This window comes from Chiloscyllium punctatum, chromosome 32 (assembly GCF_047496795.1).
Source record: "Chiloscyllium punctatum isolate Juve2018m chromosome 32, sChiPun1.3, whole genome shotgun sequence".
Lineage (NCBI taxonomy): Eukaryota > Metazoa > Chordata > Chondrichthyes > Orectolobiformes > Hemiscylliidae > Chiloscyllium > Chiloscyllium punctatum.
The window spans coordinates 56,255,635-56,273,635 of record NC_092770.1 but is presented as its reverse complement, the minus strand read 5'-3'; the positions used below and the strand labels follow the sequence as shown (position 1 = coordinate 56,273,635).

The window sequence follows — 18,001 nt, the reverse complement described above, 5'->3', positions numbered from 1 at the left end:
TAAGCGTTCTCTCTGTGAGTACTTAGTGTCAGGAAGGTGCTGCTGAGTGAGAGCTGGAGACAGGGTCAATCGCAATGATTATGTGCAGAGAAAAGATATTGTTGGATTATGGAAATATGTGAGGGAAGGAGATGAGGTGTTTGAGAGTCACCAGGGATGTGACTTCTTGCTGTGCCATTGCCATCCCATTCCCAGTCACACTCCCATCACGCATCATCCTCTGCTTCCAGTGGCTGAGCCAATTTTGTCAGATTGCTCTGGATCCCTTCATGTAACTTCCTGATTGCTGTCTTCCTGATCTCCCTGTCCCTGAGGTAAAATGTCAGGGATACAGAGATAAAGAATTGCATTGAGTGAGATGGCAAACAGGCAGGTTTGAACCAAGCAGTGTAGAAACCCCATGCTGTCCGTGTCCTGGGAGTGTTTGATGGGAACGGGGTCGAGAGAACTTTACTTTCTGTTTACTTCCAATTTAATGAAAGAGTAGAAAAGAGCAAGAGATTGTGATGAAGGCCTGTTGTGATAGAGGCACCGTTTCTCCTGATGGAATGGGCAAGTATAATGAAAAAGATCAGCACAGGAGCTGAACGTCTCTCATTTGTAATCCGAAATGGAGGAAGGAAAAAGACAGGACTGATCAAAGAAGGCAGGAATGAGAAAGAAGAGGCAAAAAAAGAAATCTGGTTAGTGTTGATGAGTTTATATGTTGACAATACATGATGGGAAGGAGGGAGGGATATGTAGGTGAGGGAGAGAACAGCAGGAATAAAGACATAATTATTCACCTATAGGAATTTTAAAGACAGATTTTCTGGCTTGGTATGTATTTAAATCCAATAAGAGGTCGGGGTAGGGTGGAAATCTAATTCCAGGAAATGATCAGGGAGATTTGGAAAATGGAGGGGTAGCAGAACATCCAGGGCCAATATGCCCTGTAAAATTGTTCTCATTGTAAAGCAGGAGGAAAGGTTCAAGTCCCATGCAGACCCATGAGAAAGGGTTTGTTTCAATCAGATAAAATTAAAGCTAACTCGGAGGAAAAATGAAAAAGACATACAGTGGGGAAGGTTCAAAGAGTACAGGATTCCAATATAAACTAGACATAGAACATAGAACATAGAAGAATACAGCGCAGTACAGGCCCTTCGGCCCACGATGTTGCGCCGATCAAAGCCCACCTAACCTACACTAACCCACTATCCTCCATATACCTATCCAATGCCCGCTTAAATACCCATAAAGAGGGAGAGTCCACCACTGCTGCTGGCAGGGCATTCCATGAACTCCCGACTCGCTGAGTGAAGAACCTACCCCTAACATCAGTCCTATATCTACCCCCCCTTAATTTAAAGCTATGCCCCCTTGTAATAGCTGACTCCATACGTGGAAAAAGGTTCTCACTGTCAACCCTATCTAACCCCCTAATCATCTTGTACACCTCTATCAAGTCACCCCTAAACCTTCTTTTCTCCAATGAAAACAACCCCAAGTGCCTCAGCCTTTCCTCATAGGATCTTCCTACCATACCAGGCAACATCCTGGTAAACTTCCTCTGCACCCGTTCCAGTGCCTCCACATCCTTCCTATAGTATGGCGACCAAAACTGCACACAATATTCCAGATGCGGCCGCACCAGAGTCTTATACAACTGCAGCATGACCTCAGGACTCCGGAACTCAATTCCTCTACCAATAAAAGCCAGTACGCCATTTGCCTTCTTCACTGCACTATTTACCTGGGTGGCAACTTTCAGAGATCTGTGTACATGGACACCAAGATCCCTCTGCTCTTCCACACTACCAAGTATCCGACCATTAGCCCAGTACCCCATCTTTTTGTTACTCTTACCAAAGTGAATCACCTCACACTTAGCTACATTGAACTCCATTTGCCACCTTTCTGCCCAGCTCTGCAGCTTCTCTATATCCCGCTGTAACCTGCCACATCCTTCCTCACTGTCTACAACTCCTCCGACTTTCGTATCATCCGCAAACTTGCTCACCCAACCTTCTAACCCTTCCTCCAGGTCATTTATAAAAATGACAAACAGCAATGGTCCCAAAACAGATCCTTGTGGAACACCGCTAGTGACGGCACTCCAAGATGAACCTTTGCCATCAACTACTACCCTCTGTCTTCTTCCAGCCAGCCAATTCCTAATCCAAACCTCCAACTCACCCTCAATGCTATATCTCTGTATTTTCTGCAGTAGCCTACCATGGGGGACCTTATCAAACGCCTTACTAAAATCCATATATACCACATCTACCGCTTTCCCCTCGTCTACCTCCTTAGTCACCTTCTCAAAGAATTCAATAAGGTTTGTGAGGCATGACCTGCCCTTCACAAAACCATGCTGACTATCCTTGATCACATTATTCTTATCCAGATGTGCATAAATCCTATCCCTTACAATTCTCTCTAAGACTTTGCCCAGTTCCAGTTCAAGTGCTGCCCCAATCTGGAGGGGAAACAAACTGAAACTCACCGAGTCACTGCCTTTGAGGTGAAGCTGTCATACCTCCCTGTCTCTGCTTCCTACTTCAGACAACACCTTTTTGAAAAGGCCCTCGTGGTCTTGAGCTGCTTCCTTTGTGTAAATTACTTTGTGCATCTCTGAACACTAGCTCAGTCTGGACTCTGATTTCCAGCATCTGCAGTCCTCACTTTTATCGAGTCAAATTCCAGTGAGCTGAGTCCATCACTGTAGCTTAGGGAATCAGGTCAAACTAGCCACCCAATTAACTCTGCAGTTTTGTTCGGTCCTGGACTTGTTTCATACTGAAGCAAGGGAAAATTGCTCTACTAACATTTATATATCATCACTCACCTCACTCGCCTCTCCTCACTCACCTCAACCACTCATGCGTGTGCACACACACACACCTCTATCTACACCCAGGCTCTCTTCTCTTTCCCCCCCACCCCGTGCCCTCACTGCCCCCTCCCCTTTACTCTGTTGCTAGCCCTCCTTCCCTTCACCACCACCTCACCACCCCATTCCCTTGCTGCCCCCTCCCATCTGCACCTCACCAGCCCCTCCTTACCCACCAACCCTCTTGTCCTTACGCTAATATTGTCCATACCCATCAATCATAAATCCCACTCTTCCCTCATCTCTAGGTCCCTCCCTTGAGCCCTAGCCATTCATCATCCCCCTCCCTCATTCTCGCATCTACCCTTTTCCCTGAGTATCTCAAACCCTCGCCTAGCCCCTCTCCTCTTGTGGGTTGTGATGCTCTCCAGGGATTGTTGGCAGAGCTGGGTTGGGTTTCTTGGGCTATAACCAGGTGTGCCTCTTGCCCCGTGCCAATGTTGACCATCTCTTTCCTGCCACAGACTTACTGCACAGAAATGCCCGGCCCTCTGAGCTGGCGAGCCATCGGAATCTGCCTTCGCTGGCACCACTCCAGAGATTGGTCCGGTCTCCAGCTGGTGCCCAGCGACACTCTTCCCCAGAAGCAGAGCTGGAAATCCCGCAGAGCCTTGCTCCAGCGTGTGAGAGGAACCCGAGCCCCAACTCGCAGGCAGAGAATACGCACAGCTCCTCGCCAGACATCGAGCAAAGACTGTCCATCTCACCCGTGGATGAGAACCACTGCCCATTGGGCAATGACAACATGCTGCCAGCTCCCAGGAGAAATCAGTCCCCTGCTATGGACACCTCCCGAGTTATCCAGTTAATCTCCAACTCCATGATGAACCCGGCAATGGTCTCCAGCCGACAGCCCACAGATATCACCTCCAGGATGGCCAACCAGAACTCTCACAAGGAGCGGCCTCTGAACCTATCCCGGGAAGAGCTGTTATACCGTAACCATGTGATGGTGCCCATATCAGCCCCAGAGGAGCCTGTGACCACACCCATGGGCAGAATTGCAGGTAGGATGCCACACAGCTGCTCTCTAACCAGCTGAGGACAGTCGCTGGAGGGAGGAGGGGACGGAGGGAGGAGGTGGGGGGGGGGATTGTACTCCTGAGCTTTACCCACCAGAACTCAACCCTGGCAACAGAGTGGGGGTTTTCAGCCTGCCATCCTACCGCGAACCAAAGTTGGATAATTCAGCCCCCAAACGTGGGGCTGGGAGGGTGGGCAGTGAGTTCACACCTCATTCCTCCCCAAAATACTGGCAGCAGAAACAATGTTCCCTGGCACTTTGAGGCTCTTTCTGCAGATTTTGCTGTGAAATCTTAGGCTATTCTGCTGCCAGTGACACAGAAGGCGCTGAATCCCATCAGACTGTCCTCCTGCAGAGAGTGGCCATGTTCCCTCTGTGTTCTGTCTCTTCCTGCTCCTCCTCCATATTGTTGGGAAGGGTATCGCTGGGCAAATTTGCCTTTCTCCAGTGTTGTTACTGCTCCTTGCAGTGTAATGTAGGAAACTCCGGTTGCTGCTTTTCACATAGCAAGATCCCACAGGGTGAAGATTATCCCTCTCGGATGTGATCAGGAGTTGAGCAGCAGGCAGGACAGTGGGGCGCCCCTGTATCTGTGATGCCCACTGGGGTGCACCCCCCCCGCCACGGTGTCTGTGAGACCCTCTGTCTGTCTGGGGAACAGACCTACAAGAGGGATCACGGGATTAAGTTTGGTATCCTGTCTGAGTTGGGGGGAATGAACATACTGTTCTAGTTCTGAGCAGGGCATGCTAACCACTCTGCCCCAGCTCAGTCAGGAGGTGATGCCCTGTGAAATTCTGGAAGCTGATTGTTTAAATGTCAGGTCAGTAATATTTCTCTGGCTGTCCCCTTAGACTGTCGGCTCCTCTGGGACTACGTTTACCAGTTGCTTTCAGACAGCAGGTATGAAGCTTTCATCCGATGGGAGGACCATGAGTCCAAAGTTTTCCGAATTGTGGATCCAAATGGCCTGGCCCGGATGTGGGGTAACCACAAGGTAAGGGCGTTGCTTTGTGCTCTTTTGGGAGGAGTGGGCCCTACTGTCATCAGCTCCACCCCGCCTCCCCCCAATGACAACTGAGCCGGAATGTACCCCAACAGTTCATGAATCGAACCAACTGGGCTCTTCAGGGAGGCTTCAGGATAAAACTGAACAATGTTTGAAACCGTCTGATGGGAAGACTGGGAGGCACAACGAGCCGGGAGTTTGGGAGCACAGGAAGACGGTGGGGAGAAACCGGGAGTCCTGGGCTGTGGGTGCAGGAGGATGGCTTGGGGGTAAGGTGGGGGGGGAGCAGGGTGCATGGAGACGAGGCTGTAGAATAGTGTTGGGGGGGCGGGGGGGTACAGAGAGATGAGAGCAAGGGAACTGGGTGTGTAGACTTGGAATTACGGACTGTTGATGTTTCTGCGAAGGAGGCTGGGGAGTCCGGGGCAATAGAGGATAACTATTTTTTTCCTAGCAACTGTGTGTACACAAATTGCCAGTTTGTGTCCTTGAGTCTCCCGTTACTGATTGACCCTGCCTTAGAGATGGCCTTGAGCAGATACACCGTCTGCTCAAGAGACTCTGATCTTGAAGGGCTGTGACTGGGAACTGACAGACTGGCTTTCCAACACTGCCTGTGATCTCTCCCACCATAAAACATCAAGGATTGCTTCCCAGGCAGTCACTGACCAACCTTTCTGTGGAGTTGCCCCCTCCTCCCTTTTACCTTCTCCATCACTACCTGCACATTCCTAATCTGAGTAAATTCTCTCTCTCAAACTGCAGGTGTTTCTGCCAGGGGTTAACCATTGCTGCTCTTTTGGAGGTGGTGCAGAGGGGGAATGGGTGCTATGTAGAACATTCCCTAATCACCGATCCTCCCTGCTCTCGTTTTCCAGTACTTTTTCAGAAATGGCAAATGTTACTAGCTTTGCCTCCAGTTTCCATCCTTCTCTCTTCTTTACCTTCATCTCGGGCTCATTCTTTCTCCTCCTTGACATCTTTGTTTCCATTTCTGGGGATAGTGTATCCATGCCAAACTGTCTGAGCCCCTGGAGTACCATTCCTCACAATCTGCTTCCTGTAAAGACTCCATTCCATTCTCCATTCGGATAATTTTCCTTTCTCCTCAAATGAAGACCGCCCTGTTGTGACTGAGAAGGCCCTTGACTGTGTGTGCTGCCTTTCATTCACTTCGTTTTTCTCCCAGAGCTTTTGGAATGTTCCTCTCATTCTCCCCCTCTGGCCTAACGGCCTCTGGATCCAGTACATGAGCCTCTGTTATTGCTGTCCCCATCACATTTCTTAAGGCTTCAGCCTTTGTCATTCCTTCAGCAACAGCCTGGTTCCGCCCCCCCCCCCCCTGCCGCCCGGCCCTTCATTGTCTATGGCACCTTCCCATGCCAGCACGGAAGTAGAACTTGCCCCTCCATCTCCCCTCGTTCCTACCCAAATCCCAACCCCTCCTTCCAGGCCAATTAGTGATCAAGTTGACTGCACTCATTGTCCAAGATGTCTATATTGACTCAGTCTACATTGGGGAGGTCTGCCACGGTCTGGGACTGCAATCCACTTGTACACTGGGCAGACCTACCACAGGCGGAGACTGTGATCTACTCTACACTAAGGAGATCTATCACAGTCTGGGATTGTGGTCTGCTGAACATTGGGAGTCTAAAGTGGCTAGTACTGAGATCTACTTTTAACTTTGGAGATCTAAGACAGGCTGAGTGATTGTGATCTCTAAACTGGGGAGATCCAACACCGGCCTGAACTGTGATCTCCCCTAATTAGGGAGATCTAGCACAGGCTGAGACTGTGATCTACTGTACACTGGGGAGATTTAACACAGGCTGTGAGACTATGAAGCCACATTAGACTTGGTACTAGGTAATGAGCCCGGCTAGGTGTTAGACTTGGAAGTAGGTGAGCACTTTGGTGATAGTGATCACAATTCAGTTATGTTTACTTTAGTGATAGAAAGGGATAGGTGTATACCACTGGGCAAGAGTTACAGCTGGGGGAAAGGCAATTACGATGCGATTAGGCAAAATTTAGGAAGCGTTGGATAGGGAAGGAAACTGCAGGGGATAGGCACACTAGAAATGTGGAGCTTATTCAAGGAAAAGCTCCTGAGTGTCCTAGATAAGTATGTACCTGTCAGACAGGAAGGAAGCTGTAGGGTGCGGGAGCCGTAGTTTACGAAGGAAGTGGAATCTCTGGTCCAGAGGAAGAAGGCGGCTTATGTTAGGATGAGATGTGAAGGCTCAGTTAGGGTGCTTGAGGGTTACAAGGTAGCCAGGAAAGACCTAAAGAGAGAGCTCAGAAGAGCCAGGAGGAGACATGAGAAATTGTTGGCGGATAGGATCAGGGTAAACCCTAAGGCTTTCTATAGTTATTTAAGGAATAAAAGAATGACAAGAATAGATTAGGGTCAATCAAGGACAGTAGTGGGAAGTTGTGTGTGGAGTCAGAGGAGATAGGGGAAGCACTAAATGAATATTTTTCAACAGTATTCAGTCTAGAAAATGACAATGTTGTCGAGGAGATTACTGAGATCCAGCCTACTAGACGAGGTGGGATTAAGGTTCACAAGGAAGAGGTATTAGAAATCCTGCAGAGTGTGAAAATAGATAAGTCCCCTGAACCAGATGGGATTTATCCTAGGATCCTCTGGGAAGCCAGAGATTGCTGAGCTTTGACATTGATCTTTAAATCGTCATTGCCTACAGGGATAGTGCCAGAAGACTGGAGGATAGCATATGTGGTTCCCCTGTTCAAGAAGGGGAGTAGAGACAACCCTGGCAATTATAGACCAGTGAGCCTTACTTCAGTTGTTGGTAAAGTGTTGGAAAAGGTTATAAGAGATAGGATTTATAATCATCTAGAAAAGAATAATTTGATTAGGGATAGTCAGCATGGTTTTGTGAAGGGTAGGCTGTGCCTCACAAACCTTTATTGAGTTCTTTGAGAAGGTGACCAAACAGGTAGATGAGAGTAAACCAGTTGTTGTGGTGTATATGGATTTCAGCAAGGCGTTCGATAAGGTTCCCCACAGTAGGCTATTGTACAAAATGCGGAGGAATGGGATTGTGGGAGATATAGCAGTTTGGATCAGTAATTGGCTTGCTGAAAGAAGACAGAGGGTGGTGGTTGATGGGAAATATTCATCCTGGAGTCCAGTTACTAGTGGTGTACCGCAAGGGTCGGTGTTGGGTCCACTGCTGTTCATCATTTTTATAAACGACTCGGATGAGGGTGTAGAAGGATGTGTTGGTAAATTTGCAGATGACACTAAGGTTGGTGGAGTTATGGATAGTGGCGAAGGATGTTGTAGGTTACAGAGAGACATAGATAAGCTGCAGAGCTAGGCTGAGAGGTGGCAAATGGAGTTTAATGCGGACAAGTGTGAGGTGATTCACTTTGGTTGGAGTAACCAGAATGCAAAGTACTGGGCTAATGGTAAGATTCTCGGGTGTGTAGATGAGCAGAGTTCTCGGTGTCCAGGTACACAGATCCTTGAAAGTTGCCACCCAGGTTGACAGGGTTGTTAAGAAGGCATAGTGTTTTAGCTTTTATTAATAGAGGGATCGAGTTCCGGAACCATGAGGTTATGCTACAGCTGTACAAAACTCTGATGCGGCTGCACTGGGGTATTGTGTACAATTCTGGTCACCACATTATAAGAAGGATGTGGAAGCTTTGGAAAGTGTGCAGAGGAGATTTACTCAGATGTTGCCTGGTATGGAAGGAATGTCTTATGAGGAAAGGCTGAGGGACTTGAGGCTGTTTTCGTTAGAGAGAAGAAAGTTGAGAGGTGACTTAATAGAGACATAAGATTATCAGAGGGTTAGATAGGGTGGACAGGGGCATACCTTTTTCCAAGTATGGTGACGGTGAGAACGAGGGGGCATAACTTTAAAATGAGGGGTGATAGATATAGGACAGATGTCAGAGGTAGTTTCTTTACTCAGAGTGATAGGGGTGTGGAATGCTTTGCCTGCAATGGTAGTAGATTCACCAACTTTATGTGCCTTTAAGTCGTCATTGGACAAGTGTATGGATGTACATGGAATAGTGTCGGTTAGATGGGCTTCAGATTGGTATGACAGGTCAGTGCAACATTGAGGGCTGTAATGTTTTGAGAGTGACCAGGCTGAACCCAAGTGTCTGGTCATTTTCCTTCACCTTGTTTCTAGTCTGACACCAGCCCCCCCCCCCCCCCCCCCCCCGCCTTCGAATGGAAGAATAGCATTTCATCTTTGACTGTGCCCTCTATGGCCTTTGGGACTCAATATTCAATAATTTCCAAATGTAATCTCTGCTGGTTTTTTTGTGTCTGAGTTTATTTTTGCTGATTCGATCTGTTTTCACTCTCTCCCCTTCTCTTGATTTCTTCACTTTGTATTTGGGCAGCTGCTATTCTGCCATTCACACATCATTGAGATTTATTTTTGTTTCTTTACTCAATCTCACCATGGATCATAGGATCATAGAATTCCAACAACATAAAAGCAGACCATTCGGCACATCAACCTTCCGAAGAGCATCCCACCAATCCCTATCCTATCCCTGTAACCCTGCATTTCTTATGGCTAACCCACCTAGCCTGCACATCCCAGATCAATTTAGCATGGCCAATCCACCTGACCTGCACACCCTTTGGACTGTGGAAGAAAATATAAGCACCAGAGGAAACCTACGCAGACGCAGAGAGAATGTGCTAACTCCACACAGACAGTCACTGGGTGGAATTGAACCTGGGCTCCCTTTCGCTGTGAGCCACCATGCTGCTCTGTTCTTTTGTCATTTAACCTTTCCTGTCTGACAGCCCACAACTTCCCATTATTAATTGCTCTCTGTGCTCCCTCTTTCACTTACTTTCTTACATCCCCAACTTTTTCCAGCTCTGAGGGAGGCTCTCAACTTGAAACATTAACTCTGTTTCTCTCTGTCCAGATGATGGTAGACGTGTTGAGTTTCTTCAGCATTTTCTGTTTAGATTCAGATTTCTGGCATCCCCCAGAATTTTTCTGCTGGTTGGGATTGCATCCTTTGCCTGTTCTAGTGAAGTCAGTTCCTTGTCACATTGAAGTGTTGTGACTTGATGAAGAAGCTCATTTGACTCCTCGACTCAGGCAGTTCCTTGAGGCTCCCATTGCTAATGAGGACATTGTCACTCAAAAGGTGTTTGAGTGTACAATGAAAAGCTAAATCCAAACCTTCTGTTGACTTTGCACACAGGAGTCCCCATTTGTCTCATTTTTGCACTCCCTTTAACATTCAATTGGCTAGCCCAGCATTTATTGTCCATTCCAAATTCCCCTGCTTGAAAAATGGTCTTCAAACTTTCTGGTGCTCCCTTCTTGATAGCATTGTGGGTCTAGCTACATCCCACGGACTACAGTGCTTCAAGAAGGCATCTCGCCACCACCTTCAGAGCAAATAGGGACGGGCAATAAATGCTGGCTGGCCAGCAACACTCCTGTTCCTGAACAGATATTTAGAATCGTTTCTGTTTTTAAGCCCTTTGACTCTCCTTCTGGGTCATTATTCATTCTGTTTTTTTACTGTATCCAATCTGCAGCGACCTTTCTATGTTGAAATTTGCTTTTTGCAGTACAACCCAAGTTCACAGATGATCCAAAAACTGGAGGGCTAGCAAACAGTGAGTAGGATAGCCTTAGACTACAAAAGGGTATAAACGGTAGCGAATGGAATTCGATTGGATTAAATGTGAGGTGATGCACTTGGTTAGCACCAACAAGGCAAAGGAATAGATGATGAATGGTAGAATCCTGGAAATCACTTGAGGATCAGAGGGACCTTTTGTGTGCATGTACACTGGTCCCTTAAAGTATCAGGACAGGTGGAGAAGGTAGATCAAGGCTTGGAGATTCAAAGATTAAGAACAGGGAGGTTATGTTGGCACTGTATAAAATGTTGATTAAGCCACAGCTGTGTGCAGTTCTGGAATCTACATTTTCAGAGGCATGTGACAGCACTGGAGAAGGTGCAGAGGAGATTTACCAGGAAGTGCTTGGGCTGGAGAGTTTCAGTTATGAAGAGAGTTTGGACAAACTGGGGTTGTTTTCCTTGGAGCATAGCAGATTGTTATGGGATGTGATTGAGATGTATACAGCTGAGGGTTGTAGACTGGAAGAAATGTTTCCCTTTGTAATGACCAGAGGTATAGCTTTTAGGTCAAGGGCAGAAGGTTTTGGGGAGCTATAGGGAAAAACCCTTCACCCAGAGGGTGGTGGGAGTCTGGAGCCTACTGTCCGTGAGGGTGGTCAAGGCAGAAACCTCTTTGTTTTTGATATGCACTTGTGATGCCAAAGCATATAAGACCGTGGACCTAGTGCAGGAAAATGGGATTAGATTAGTTAGGCAGTTGTTTTTAAACTGGCACGGACTCGGTGGGCCCTTTTCTGTGCAGTAAATAACTGGCCAGGTCTTCAAATTCTCCATTGCAGTTTAATTTCTTGACTCAACCAGAAGAATGCAGTGCATGGTGCCTCACTGATAATGTTCGAGTGAGTGAGAACGTGGGTGTGGTGGTTTGAGGGGGAAACCATGTCGAAGGCACTGTCTCCTTCTCAAGCCAGAGAAGGTAGATGAGATAATATAAAACAAATTCCTATGTCACTTGGAAGAGAATTTCAAACACTGATATCCCACTGAGAGAACAAGTTCTCTTCTTCTTTGGACCCTTTATTTTTTAAATGTGACCTCTGCAAGGAGGAATTTGAAGACCTGACCAGTTATTTACTGCACAGAAAAGGGCCCACTGAGTCTGTGCGTTAAAAACAACCACCTAACTAATCTAATCCCATTTTCCTGCACTTGGTCCACTTGTGGGCGGCACAGTAGCACAGTGGTAGCACTGTTGCCTCATAGCGCCAGAGACCCGGGTTCAGTTCCCGCCTCAGGCGACTGACTGTGTGGAGTTTGCACATTCTCGCCGTGTCTGTGTGGGTTTCCTCCGGGTGCTCCGGTTTCCTCCCACAGTCCAAAAATGTGCAGGTCAGGTGAATTGGCCATGCTAAATTGCCCGTAGTCTTAGGTGCAGGGGTAAATGTAGGGTAATGGGTCTGGGTGGGTTGCGCTTCGGCGGGTCGGTGTGGACGTGTTGGGCCGAAGGGCCTATTTCCATACTGTAACTAATCTAATCGAAACATCATTTCCCATTCACCCCATTAAGCTCTCTCAGGATCTTGTATATTTCAATAAGATTGCCTCTCATTCTTACGAACTTCAGTGAGTATAGCTAAAATGTCCTCAATGTTTCTTTAGCCTCATGACCCTTCTCAGAACTGTCTCCACTAAAACATGTCTCTCCCCAGGTAAGGAGGCTGGGGAGAACATCACGTGGTCTCACTAGTGCTCCATTCAGCTGTAGCAAGACTTCTGTTATTTAATACTCCATCCATCTTGCAATAAAGGCTAACATTCTATTTGCTTCCCAAATACTTGATGTATCTGACTGCTAATATTTTGTCGATAAGGACACCTGGGTGTTTGTGGACTTGGCTTATTAAGGGCTGAACTGATTTTTCTATTCATTGTACCAAAGTGGGCCACATCACATTTTCACACCAATCAGTGATAAGAATGGGATGTAGTGCCTGGGGGGTTACTGTCATTAAAGGGGATGGTGAGGATGTCTAGGTCACTGGGATATTCCTAAGCTATTGGCCGCAATGAACGCCCAACACCTGAGTGGAAATGAAGTGATCAAGGTTCCCCCGCAACAAGGGACTGCAGTGGGGTTTTCTGCTTCATGTTTACAAGGTACTGGTGTCAGTTACTGATCTGAGCCTCTGTCTGCAACAGAACCGAACAAACATGACGTATGAGAAAATGTCGCGAGCTCTCCGCCATTACTACAAACTCAACATCATTAAGAAGGAGCCTGGCCAGAGACTCCTGTTCAGGTAATGAGGGGTGGAGTAGCAGCAGGAATCTGGGATGGGTCCCTGGGGTGGGGTGTGTTCAGAGGTGCAGTGGGGTATTGCTGGGATTGGGCGAATGGGGATTTGGAAGAGGAGGCATATTAGGGGTTCTGGGGATGGGTTACACAGAGCATGGGGAGGCTGGGATTGGGGTATTGGGGGGGGCAGATAGTTGGGAGTCATGGGGAATGGGGCAGATGCAGAATGGGGTCCTGGGGAGGAGGCAGAGAGATTGTGGAATGAGGGCAGATAGGGACGGGGGGGGTTGCAGTGAGGGGCCGACTTGGGGGGTACATGAGGCTGCTACATCCTGTCTGAACCATGTTGCTTTCCCCGTTGCCATTTGTCAGGTTCATGAAAACTCCGGATGAGATTGTGAACAGTCGGTCTGATCGCCTTGAACACTTCGAGTGCCAGGAAATGGAGGAGCCTCTGTACCAGGATGAGGAATGCTGAGTGCTCTGACTATGGGACATCACCAGATCTGGAGGATGTGCCAGGCTATAGCAGCTGTCAGGCTGGCAGTGCCAGTGTGTAAGAAGGTGCTGGAGACTGAGACCCAAACTGCTGTCCAGTGAATCGCTGTATCTCCCCTCCATCTGCTGCTTCACAATGTGATCACTCTCCGCCTTCTACTGGACAAACAATTGGGAGAGAGTGAGGGCAAGCACAGTATCAGTCTGGAACCTACTCTGTTGCTGCCACCTCATTGCAGGCCTTGAAATAATGCCAGGCTTTGTGAACCACATCAACTTCCTCAAAACAGGAACTATGGCAGGTTGCCAGTGTGGAGCTGGACCTGTGTTACTCTGTGTCACTCTACTCAGCGCCCTGCTGACCATCGCACTATTTACCCTTCATGATCATAAACTTGAATTTGTAGTGATTTTTAAAAAAAAACTGCACAAGTTGAGTCTCGGTCTCTCTTTTGAGCTCATACTGAGGATCTACATTTCTTACTAGAAAACACACTTTGTAATGATTCTTTTTAAACAATGCTACATCTGGAATTAAAATGAGAATGATTGATTGATTGGATATCCCTTATCAAACCTGCGTGATCTCTCTCAGCTGGCTTGGGAAATCACATCACTGTGTAGCACAGGCTTTCTGTTAATGAAAGACAACTGTTTCGTCCTCTAGCAAGTAGTCGTCACCATCTCAGTATATTGGTGGTTTTGCACAGGGATTACAATTGTGAAAGAGCTTGGTTTGGTGACTCAGCCCTGTCTTTGTGTTTCTGCTCCTCTCTCGGGCAGCTGTGTTTCCCAGATCTGTTTCTTCAATAACTGACCAATGTTAATGTTACAACTCCTCCTGCTTCAATAACTCTTCAGCTGAAAGTTTATTTTGAGGTTGCACTACAATAACAAGAATCTGTGAATTTTACAGCATGAGGAAGCCATTTGGCCCTTCATAACTGCATGCAATTTGACTCCCACTCCCAATAATTACAACCTGTTTATGCATTGATGCAACTCCCTGTTTTGAAAGTTATTGATTGAATCGACTTCTGCAGCCAGTCCAGGAAGGACTGGTGTTGAGTTTTAACTTTATTCAAAATCAAAGTAGGATTTTTTTTAATGCAAGTTTATCACATCAGGTTTTATTGTCTTGGTGTTGCACATTTTCCTTTGAGCTTCCTTTGCTCTGAGAAACGTGGTTTTCATTTGTTGTAGTGTCTGTAAATGGGAACATTTACTGAATCTAGCCTGATCTTTAAGGCACCCATTGTACACAGTTAGCAGAGGTGACCACTGAACTCAAAGTTGTGGGATATCATGTCCTGCACAGTTTCACACACTGGTTTTCTCTCCTGTTTTGTATCTGTAAACTCAGTTTACTGAGAGAAAGCAGTTTCTTTTGATTTACTCTGTCCAGACTGTTCAAAATTTTACCCCCTCCCATTCTGCCTGCTCTGAGGAGGACTGGCATTGCTTCTCCCAGTCATTGTACTTAATTAATGTCACTCACCTTTGACACAGTCCCTGGCAAATGTCTTCTGCCTGCTCTTCAGTGTTTAGCAATTCTTCCTAAAGCTGAGGTTGAGTCAGTGTTTTATAAAGATTCATCTGTCCTGTGACCTAGGGAAAAGGTTGCAAAGGGCTGAATGGCCTGCACCAACACTATAACAAATCTGTGATTTCCTGTCACATTAATGGGCTGAGAGGAGTTACTTTTGGGGATTTGGGTATCACTGGCCAGGCCATCATTCATTGTCCATCTCTTTGTTTTCCTGAACTGAGAGGGGAACTCAGAACTGTGTCCATTTCTGTGCTGTACTACTTTATGTTCTATTCATGTAGCACTTTATCGAATCTGTATAGTGTCGAGGTAGGCTATCAAGTCCACAGCAACCCTCCGAACAGCATCCCATCCAGACTCCACAGTAACCACACTGATGTACATCCAGAATTACATGTGAGCTAGACCAGGTAAGGATGGTCAAAAACTTCCCTAAAGGAAATTAGAGAACTGAATAGGTTTTTTTTACAACATTCGATAATTTGATGATCAAACTGAGGCTTACAATTCCAGATTTTGATTCCCTGAGCCCTATTGCCAGGGCATCAGCCTGGGTACCTAGCTAACTAGTCCAGTGACACTGTCACCACACCATCCTCTAGTGGCAGGAAGTTCACATGAAGCGTCATTGTTAGGTTGTGACTACTTGAACTGTTCCTGCAGAACCTATGTTGACACTTTTTCTGAGAATACTCCCTACCCAGCCCCCTTGTGAATTAAACAGCTTCATCAACATCCTTTCAAGAAAATAGCTGTCATGCTTTCTGAGTCTCCATCCCAGGCTCTGCTGTATTCACATCCTCCCTCTCGGACTGAGCCTGAACTCCAAACAGTAACCTCACACGAGATTTGTGACAAGACATGACCTTTATGGTCTGGATAACTGACTAGGAAATGAGTTTTCCATGAATTCTTCTTTATATAATCTTTCCTTGATGCTTATCAACCTCTACTTCGGAGCAGTGCTCCAAAAGCTAGTGCTTCCAAATAAACCTGTTGGTCGATAACCTGGTGTTGTGATTTTTAACTTTATCCAAATTCAAAGTAGGATTTTTTTTATTGTGCAAGTTTATCACATCAGGTTTTATTGCCTTGGTGTTGCACATTTTCCTTTGAGCTTCCTTTGCTCTGAGAAACGTGGTTTTCATTTGTTGTAGTGTCTGTAAATGGGAACATTTACTGAATCTAGCCTGATCTTTAAGGCACCCATTGTACACAGTTAGCAGAGGTGACCACTGAACTCAAAGTTGTGGGATATCATGAGCCATTACCATGCACCTTTACATACACACTCCATGTTAGCCAATTCTCAATCTGGTTTAATATTCACCCTGTAATTCCACACACTAATCTGAAAGCCCAATTTATGTAATGCCTACAATAATTATCAGTACCCTAATGTGTTTCCATCAGCCTCTGAGCTTTCCAACGATCCAAGGATTAAACTTAAAACAAAAGCTCAATGCAGACTTAAAACATCACAGAGTTTGAGGATGTACCTCAATCCCATTGATCATGACCTGTTGTGCTGGTGGACTTCCTGCAGATACCTGAGAGCAGATGTAGCCACAGGGAGAGGGTAAGATGTGATCCCATCCAAGGCCCAGTGCTTTGACCTGATGATGGTCATCTTGGCCAGGGCCCAGGAGGTCTGTGTACTCCCACTTCCCCACACACAGGAGCATTGATCAGGAAGCTGGGGCTGAATGGCAGCCAGAAGAATTGAAAAAAGTCTTACTTTCTTGTATGTTTTAGGGTTGAGAACTAAACGCTGTCCAACATTTGATATATTTTCAATGTATGATCTCTGCATTAGAATGTTCTTTTTTACTCACTTGGATAAAGGGGACTGATGCCTGATATTGATGGCCATTAAATCAGTTTAGATTGTTGGAATCTCCTGACTCTCCAGCCCTGGGAAAATCATTGCCTGATTCCTCACCCAGTCTCTAAAGAAATTCTTCTGACAACCAGTGTGGCTTTATGACGTATGCTACCTCTAGTGGGAAACTATCTCTAATGCACTCTGTGAATTTGTTGTTTCCAATTTGATCAAACCTGCCCCAACCACACAGGCCCTGGTGTAACCTGTTCAGCTTGTAATGAGGTTCACTGAAGTGTGAGCGGGAATGGTCCTGAGACCAAATATCTGGAAGACCGAGGTCCTCTATTAGTGTGCACTGATTGTACAGCATCATGCCATACTGAGTTCAATAGGTTTCCCCAGAATTCTCTGTAGATGAAAGGTAGTCATGGGAAATGGCCCCTGCTGACCTGCATGCGCACCTATCCGGAACAAGCAGGAAATGTTTTAAAGTATATGCAAACATGAACTTAACTCACAACTTGTCTTTTTGCGCAGAAACCAAGCTCACCACTTCCAGCTCTATCATGGCAAGTGGTAACTAGGAAGACAGAGGAAACCTGTCAAAAACCTTCTCAAATCCTCTCTGAGGAAATGCAACATTACCATAGACTGATGAAGGAGGAGCATTCAGAAAGGGGGCCATCTCATGTTACATTATTTAGTGGTGAAATGATATCTGAATTGTCACGATTGTCTAATAGTTTTGAGTTTTTCGCTGCACATTTGAGTGTGGGAGCAGCAGGAGACAGAGCAGAGGTGACTTGGAGGCAAGGAGGGTGCTGAGAAGGTAAGGACTTTGGATAAATTTGGGCAGTGGCTAAACCCAAGATCCTGCACATGTCGTATCTCCCTCCCACCCATCCTCCTCTAACCAGAAGAAAAAGGACTCTAAGGTAAGGTTTTTATTTTTTCGTTTTCTTTCATATACTTAAGTGCATTGTTTGGTTTTAGTTAGTTGATTGGGACCTCAGACCCATGGCATCTGCCCCTTGCCTGATGTGGAAGCTCAGCGACGTGGCTGATGTCTCTAACTCTTACACTTAGAACATAGAACAATACAGCGCAGTACTATTTTGGCCCTCGATGTTGCGCCAATCCAAGCCCACCTAACCTACACTAGCCAACTATCCTCCATATGCCTATCCAATGCCCATTTAAATGCCCATAAAGAGGGAGATTCCACCACTGCTACTGGCAGGGCATTCCATGAACTCACAACTCGCTGAGTAAAGAATCTACCCCTAACATCTGTCCTATACCTACCACC

At 46.5% G+C, this 18,001-nt stretch overlaps 1 protein-coding gene across 3 annotated transcripts in view; it reads left to right on the top strand.

Moving 5' to 3' along the window:
• LOC140458193 (transcription factor ETV6-like) overlaps nucleotides 1-13,880 on the top strand; it is a 30,034-nt gene extending 16,154 nt beyond the window's left edge. For all 3 annotated transcript variants that reach the window (XM_072552432.1, XM_072552431.1, XM_072552430.1), the window contains 4 exons: nucleotides 3,340-3,882; nucleotides 4,754-4,896; nucleotides 12,724-12,824; nucleotides 13,193-13,880. In XM_072552432.1, coding sequence (XP_072408533.1) covers nucleotides 3,340-3,882; nucleotides 4,754-4,896; nucleotides 12,724-12,824; nucleotides 13,193-13,298 — 893 coding nt within the window. In that variant the 3' untranslated portion in view covers nucleotides 13,299-13,880. The remainder of the gene's footprint in view (nucleotides 1-3,339; nucleotides 3,883-4,753; nucleotides 4,897-12,723; nucleotides 12,825-13,192) is intronic.
• Nucleotides 13,881-18,001: the final 4,121 nt, after the last annotated feature.